Source organism: Rhipicephalus sanguineus, chromosome 6 (assembly GCF_013339695.2).
Source record: "Rhipicephalus sanguineus isolate Rsan-2018 chromosome 6, BIME_Rsan_1.4, whole genome shotgun sequence".
Classification (NCBI taxonomy): Eukaryota; Metazoa; Arthropoda; class Arachnida; order Ixodida; family Ixodidae; genus Rhipicephalus; species Rhipicephalus sanguineus.
In genome coordinates this window covers 2,241-10,316 of record NC_051181.1, presented here as the reverse complement: position 1 = coordinate 10,316, position 8,076 = coordinate 2,241, and the positions used below count along the sequence as shown (strand labels likewise).

Here is an 8,076-nt window from a genome sequence, read left to right as displayed (position 1 = left end):
GGACGTCTCATGGCGCTACTGTGCCGAACGGGTCAGAGTTTCAAGACTGCGATAGTAGCAGCACGTGTTGTACCCCAAGAAACTTCCGGTTCTTCATTTATCACTCTCTAACACCGAAGCGGAAAGCGCGTTTTTTAAGTTTTGTCAGAGTCAGGAAAGACCCTTTTTCCTCCTTCAGATAAAAAGAAGGCGCACACTGAGTTCAGAACTAACTCTTATAATGTTGGGTATAGATTAGAAGCGTCTTTATTTGAAATATTTGGCTAGGCACAGGGTGAGAAGTGTTGAAAATCTGCGGGCTACCCGCCAAGGCTTTTGTTCCCCGCCTTGCTACGTCAGTGCGCGAAACGGGAAGCCGTCCAGGGTCTGTGTTTGTAAACAGCAAAACCGTCTATATGCTACCTTTAGGTAGCATATACAGTGACTCTAGAACGGGTGAACGAAGCGGTGAGGCGGGTAGGTCGTGTCCTCTCTTGTTAGGCCTTTCAGCTGCTCTCGCTGTTGACAATGCGTTCTGTGCCGAGAAAGCGCAAGGTTTTGTCTTTTGAAGAAAAGTTTGCGATTGTAAATGCGGTTTCCGCGGATGAGAAAAAGAAGGAGGTTGCTGCACGATTTAACATCCCAGCCAGCTCCCTGTCGACGATATTGAGTGCGAAGGACAGCATCCGCGAGGCAGCGGAGTCGGGCACGGGCTCGAAGAAGAAAAGACTGAAGAAGTCAACGTACACTTATGTGGACAAGGCTGTCTTCACCTGGTTTCTGGACACAAGGGCACGCAACGTGCCCATAAGTGGCGCAATCCTGCAGCAGAAAGCGAAGGATTTTGCGTCTGTTCTTGGCCATGACAATTTCAAGGCAAGTAACGGTTGGCTGCAAGGGTTCAAGAGCCGACACGGTGTCGTCGGTAGAGTGAGTAGCGGCGAGTCCTCATCTGCTGACAGCGATGCCTCTGCCTCATGGGTGGCCGAGAAGCTGCCTGGCATCTTGGACCGCTATGAGGCGGCGGACTTGTACAACGCCGATGAAACGGCGTTGTTCTACCAGATGTTGCCGAATCGCACGCTGGAGCTTAAAGGGCACGATTGTCGAGGCGGAAAGTAGAGCAAACTACGCGTCACGGGATTGCTTTGTGCAAACAGTGACGACAGCGACAAAAGAATCCCATTAGTTATAGGAAAGAATGCCAGGTCAAGGTGTTTTAAAGGCATGAAGTGGATGTCGGTGAAGTACGTGGCCAATTCGAAGGCCTGGATGAGCTGAGAAATCTTTACTGAATGGCTGAAAGCATTCAACGAAGATGTCAAGCGTCAGGGTCGCCAAATATGTGTATTGCTTGACAACTGCTCCGCGCACCACATCGAAGGCCTTCAGCTATCGAACATCGAGCTGCAGTACTTCCCTGCCAACTGCACGTCCCTAATACAGCCGTTAGACAAAGGGATCATCAACAGCTTTAAGTGCTGCTATCGTCGTCGCGTCATTCAGAAGATCCTCTTGGGTATACGCTTTGAACGGCTGACAAAGATAGACATTTACCAAGCCATCGAGATGCTTGCTGCTTTATGGCAGGAAGTAAAAGCTGACACAGTCGCAAATTGCTTCATGAAAGCCCGGGTGTCAGTGGTTACAGAGGCTGGAGTCGACGAAGAAGAACCCCAGTAACCTTCAAATCCGACGTCAGTGAAGCGTGGGATGCACTTCGTGTGAATGGTGGAGTGCCCGACGACGTTGCACTTGACTTTTTGTACGCTGACAGTGATGCTGTATCTACCGAAGAAATGTCGGATGTGGCACTTGTAGAAAACTGTCAAGGTCGCGGTGATGGTGAAGGTTCGTCAGAGGCAGATGCATTGCCATTGCCTACCGCGAAGGAGGTCTTGGACGCGCTGACGTTCTGCGCCGTCACGTTGGCTCACAGGATGACGAGGCAGCATTGTATGAGTTGGTTTCTCTGAATCGCCACGTGACGCCCATCTTTGACGCAAAAGACACAAGCCAAAATAACGCAGTTTTTTGTGCTAAATAAATATTTGGAGGCGAGTGGCACTGAACTGGCATCCGCCGCGTCTTCGTTTGGTTTTCGCGATAGTTTCTCTAGTTTTTACTCGAAAACTGCATGTAACGAAACCTGGATGTAACTAGAATTCGCGAACTTTTTCCAATTTCGTTATATCCAGGTTTAACTGCAATGAGAATAGGTGTTTTCTCAAATAGTCAAGGTTTTCAGCGAGTGGGCCCCCCCTTGAAAGCATTCCTGGCTACGGGCCTGCTTCACGCCCTCACGTCGTCTCACGTCTCGTCTCTCGCTACATACTATCGTGTATCTGTATTTCAAATACTTCTTACCTGGGTATCGCGATACGATTTCAAAGGTGATAATGAAATGGTGACGATGACGTCTCACCACTGCCAATTAACAATTCCATTGGTTACCTTATAGAACCACTGACCTATATATTCAATCAGATGTTGGCTACTGGCGTGTTCTCAGATAGATTAAAGACAGCCCGTGTTACTGTTGTCTTTAAAGGCGGAAAGAAAAGAGAATTCGGTAATTACCGGCCAATTTTCAGTTCTGCCAATTTTTAGGGGCGAAGCTCCTTAAGGCGGCACCCGTTCGTCCCTCGTAGTCGTAGTAGTGCGTAACAAGTCGTAACGCTAGTACGAGATCTTGACCTCCAAGGTGGTGCCGGTGGGAGATTTTTCCTGTGCGTTGTTGAACAATAAAAAATCACAGCATATCCACGGAGTGAATGATGATGAGAGGGCGAAGCTGCGGAGGTTCATGGGTAAACCGTGAATCTTCCGTGAATTCTCCGACGATCACCGACGTGAGATAGGGCGCGTTTATACTAAAGGTTCGATGAGTTATGACGACTTGCAGCTCACTTTAATTTTACATGTACGCTGTGAATTTTCATTGTTTAGAAAACCATTGCTTTAGAAAACATCTGGCGTCTTTCGTTAAGCAGCTGGGTCTTTTCCTTTTGCTTTAGAAACAGCTGGCGTTCTTCCGTTTTGCTTTTACAAAACATCTGGCGTCTTTCGTTGGTTTATTTCATCAATCAACGGCGTTTTGAACAAAATTTTTATTGTTTAATCACGCACAGGAGAAATCTCACCAGGCACTACCTTGGAGGTAAAGAATGGCTGCTAATGGGAATGAGAGACAGAAGAAGTCGGCTTTTAGCTACCGCTGCGAATTTTTTATTGTTCAACAACGCACAGGAAAATCTCCCACCGGCACCACCTTGGAGGTCAAAGCGTAAGACTGGTTACGGACTACGACTACGACTACGACTACGAGGGACGAACGGGTGCCGCCTTAAGGAGCTTCGCCCCTAAAAATTCGCAGCGTGCGCGTTAACTAAAAGCCGAATTCTTCTGTCTCTCATTCCCCATTAGCAGCCATTGGCATGTTCCAGTAGGAAACGTTAGTAGAAGTAGAGGTGTAAGTGTTAGCTAAAAGCCGACTTCTTCTCTCAGTCCCATTAGCAGCCATTGTTTACCTCCGAGGTAGTGCCTGGTGAGATTTCTCCTGTGCGTGATTAAACAATAAAAATTTTGTTCAAAACGCCGTTGATTGATGAAATAAACCAACCAAAGACGCCAGAGGTTTTCTAACAGCAAAACGAAAGAACGCCAGCTGTTTCTAAAGCAAAACGAAAAGACGCCAGCTGCTTAACGAAAGACGCCAGATGTTTTCTAAAGCAATGGTTTTCTAAACAATGAAAACTCACAGCGTACATGTAAAATAAAGTGAGCTGCAAGTCGTCATAACTCATCGAACCTTTAGTATAAACGCGCCCGATCTCACGTCGGTGATGATGTACTGGGCAGAATTCACGGAAGATTCACGGTTTACCGATGAACCTCCGCAGCTTCGCCCACTCATCATCATTCACTCCGTGGATATGCTGTGATTTTTTTCTAAGGTTGCCGAAAAAATAACTTATACACGTTTCTTTGGCTACCTTTCCGCAAATAATGTTATAAGTGATCATCAATACAGTTTTCAACCTAGGAAATCGACTGAAACCGCATTGCTTTATATAAAAAATGTCTTAATTCAAAACATTGAAATGAAACACTTTAGTATTGGTCTATTTCTCGACTTCAGGAAAGCATTTGATTCGGTTAAACATGACATTCTCTTACCAAAATTGGGAATTTGCGGAATTCATGGCATTGCTAAAAGCCTTATGAAAAGCTACCTGACTGCACGACAACAATACACAAAGCTACATAACCATACTCGCACTAACTATGGAACAATAAAATATGGAGTAGCTCAGGGATCAATATTAGGACCCCTTCTGTTCACTATGTACATAAATGATAGTGTAAACATTCCTTCATCTTGATGGCGGCAGTCCAGCAACAACCAGAAAAGCGACGTCGTCTTCCTCCTCTTTCATGCAGCGACGCCGCGGCGGCTGTTCGTTACCATAACGCCCCGGCGGTAGAAGCACCGCACCGTCTCTGTGCTTGATCTACAGACATGTGGTCGAGGAAGGGTAATAAAGCTTGAGTCGAGACACGTGAACGACGTCACTTGTAGCTGACGGTGACGTTGTTGGATCGGCTGGGACGATCTCATACGTAACGTCAGTCACCTGGCGAACGAAAGGTATGGTCCAGTGTACCGTGACAGGAGTTCTCAGAAAGCCCTACACGCCGAGTGGGTGACCAGAGAAGCACAAGAGAACCCCGCGAAAAGTGCAGGTCTCTATGACGACAATCATAGAGCTGTCTCTGGTGTTCCTGCGAGGTCTCTAGGCGGTGACGGGTGAGTTGGCGGGCGTGGTCGGCGCGGGCGATGGCTTCGGCGGCATGTTCGGTGGCGGAGGGCAGCAAAGTGTCCAACGGTAACGCGGGTTCTCGTCCATATAGGAGATAGAATGGCGAATAACCGGCAGTGTCGTGACGCGAGGAATTGTAGGCGAACGTCACATATGGCAAATGAATGTCCCAGTCCTGGATCAGCCGCAACGTATTTCGCGAGCACGTCAGTTATGGTCCTGTTGAGGCGCTCCGTGAGGCCGTTCGTCTGTGGATGGTACGAAGTTGTAAACTCGTGTCTGGTATTGCAATACCATAGGATTTCTTCAACGACAGCTGAGAGAAAGGTGCGCCCATGGTCAGTGAGAAGTTGACGTGGGGCTCCGTGCACTAAAATTATGTCGTAGAACAGAAAGTCCGCAACGTCGGTAGCGCAACTCGTCGGAAGCGTTGGTGTGATAGCGTACCGCGTCGCGTTGTCTGTGGCGGCAGCAATCCATTTCTTTCCGGAGCTGGAGAGTGGGAAAGGGCCAAGCAGGTCCAGACCAACTCGAAAAAAAGGTTCAGTGGGAACATGAATCGTCTGAAGGCATCCAGCTGGAAGGGCAGACCGCTTTCTGCGACGCTGGCAGGGCTCACAAACGGTGACATAGCGTCGAACAGAACGGGCAAGTCCAGGCCGAAAAAAAAACGACGACGTACACGGTCGTATGTGCGGAAACGCCCAAGTGGCCCACCAAGGGAGGGTCATGAAGTTGGTGAAGCACAGTCCGAACGCAGGTGTGCTGGTATGGTGAGGACTAAGTCGGAGCCGAGTGGATCGAGGTTGCGGCGGTATAGGATCCCATCTTTGACGAGACACATTCGTAGAGGCGCGTCGCGAGGCGTTGACTCAAGTTGGTCAATAATGGCTCGTAAAGAAGAATCCTGGCGTTGCTCTTCGCGAAGTTTGAGTAGCTGCGACACAGAAAAAACGTCTGCGATGGTGTCAGTATCGGTGCTTCCTCCACATGGTAGCGGGATAAACAGTCCGCATCCTGATGCAATCACCCTCTTTTATACGTTACAGAGAACGTGTATTCTTGCAGGCGTGGAGCCCAGCGAGCGAGTCGTCGGTGACGACTGGTCGGTGACGGCACGGAATGGGAGTCCGTATAAATATGGACAAAACTTGGCGACTGCCCACAAAAGAGCGAGGCACTCGCGCTCCGCAACAACAACGTGGACACGGTCGTGTCCACGTTGTTGTTGCAATAACATTGCTCCTATGCCATGCCCACTGGCGTCAGTGCGGACCTCGGTTGAAGCTGATGGGTCGAAGTGGGCCAAGACTGTCGGCATGGTAAGCAAGGTCGTAAGTTGAGAAAAAAATCACAGCATATCCACGGAGTGAATGATGATGAGTGGGCGAAGCTGCGGAGGTTCATCGGTAAACCGTGAATCTTCCGTGAATTCTGCCCAGTACATCATCACCGACGTGAGATCGGGCGCGTTTATACTAAAGGTTCGATGAGCGTTATGACGACTTGCAGCTCACTTTAATTTTACATGTACGCTGTGAATTTTCATTGTTTAATCACGCACAGGAGAAATCGCACACACGCACTACCTTGGAGGTCAAAATCCAGTGCCTATATATACGGGGTGGTCAGTGAACGGTTGTGCAGCGCGAGCGGTCGGTTTTTTCAATCAAGACGCTGCCGCGACGCTGCCTGCGTCGGCGCCGCGAGGCAAGATAGGGGGGGGGGGCGTAGGAGAGGAGAAAGAGGGAGAAGCGTAGGAGAGGAGAGGGCGATACATATCACGTACTGTCGCAGCGCATTGTCCTTAGGGAGCCTTCATGTGTGCACGCCCCCTCCGTTTTTAAGACTGGTTACACACTACTACGACGGGGACGAACGGGTGCCGCTATAGGGCTGACGCGCTTGAGTTTTGAGTACTGTGGCGGAGCCTGGTGGCGTGCGCCGAAGTTGCTTGGGTAGTCAAAAATGGACGCTGACCGGCGAGTTACGCAGTTCTCAGTTGCTTTGAGCGTTTTACTTAATTTTGCGCCTAGTTTTCAGGCTCCAAAAGAGCTTAAAACGTACGCAGGAACTTGTCCGCTATGCCTGCAGAGTCTGACATGTTTGACGAGCGATCCCTGCTTCAACAAACCGTGGCCGAAAGCAGGTAGTCCGGGCGACTGCTCTGAGCAGCGCGCGGTCCCGAAGCGCGGTCGCCGCCGTTATTGCGTGGTTAATTGCCTCGAATGTGGGGGTAAGGATCCTGATGTGCGGTTTTACTGGTTCCCCTGAAAGCCGTACGAAGTGGAGCGACGGAACCGCTGGATACGTGCCGTCCGACGCGTGAAGTGAGTACGCAAGCAAAACGTGGTTTGCAACGCAACGTGCTGATTACTTTTCGTACGGGATATGTGTATATATTCCCTGTGTGCAGTCCACACGGCACGCCGTGGCTGCCGACGGCGATCACGAGGATATGCAGCCGGCATTTCGTGGGAAACGAGAAAAACGATGCCATGAGTCACCCTGCGTATGTGCCTACAATTTTTCCGGTAGCTTACAGCCGGCTGCTTCCAGCGGCCGGCTGTAAACATTGCGCGCCGTCGCTTCTTGACCGCCACCGCACGCTGACAGAATTTGACGAATTTCCTAGAAGCAAATGTTGAAAATTACGACCGTGCATGGGGAAAAAGTGTGTTTGCGACTGAATGCGGCAGAAAACGGCACACGGCGCGAATGCGCTCATTCGGGCCGCCGACGGCTAGCCTTCGTCACTTTACCTTTCTTGATTCTGTTTCGTCGTGTAATGCAAATCATTCGGCTTTCTTAACAGCAATCTTTTCGTTTATGCACTGTCGTTAATCGCACGAGCATGCCTCGTAAAACTTAACTCGAGTTCAACGTCGTATGAGATTCACTGCACTTGCGAGTTGCAGCGCGCCGAAATGGTTCTTTCAATCTCCTGCACGTCGTAAACATACTTGACGTTGACGAGCTTCTTGCGTTTACGCAGATTGCTTGGCCTGAAGAACTCAGCCACGCCAGAAATTGGCCGAGATCCAAAGCGCAGCACAACCGACAGCGGCGGCTCCATTGCGCATCTGAGCTTGTGCTGCATGCGGCCGCAGTCTGACTACTCGAAACCAAAGAACTTATCGTATTTGGGGGCGCTTTCCGCACCGTTTTCGCAGCGCCGCCCTGGGCACGCCAGTCAGGCCTATAAGGAGCTTCGCCCCTAAAGATGAGGCTTGATCAGGGCCCAGTGAAATCGGGCGTCCTTCTCAAGAGGCCT

The 8,076-nt window shown here is 49.9% G+C and overlaps 1 protein-coding gene across 1 annotated transcript; it reads left to right on the top strand.

Moving 5' to 3' along the window:
* The first annotated feature begins 507 nt into the window (after positions 1-507).
* Positions 508-1,101, top strand: LOC119397744 (tigger transposable element-derived protein 4-like). The gene has a single exon (XM_037665155.1). It carries the CDS (start codon positions 508-510, stop codon positions 1,099-1,101), a length of 594 nt encoding a protein of 197 aa, XP_037521083.1.
* The last annotated feature ends 6,975 nt before the right edge of the window (positions 1,102-8,076 follow it).

What these genes read in the sequence shown, in the direction of transcription:
- LOC119397744 (XM_037665155.1), top strand. Translation starts at nt 508, where the DNA reads ATGCGTTCTGTGCCGAGAAAGCGCAAGGTTTTGTCTTTTGAAGAAAAG.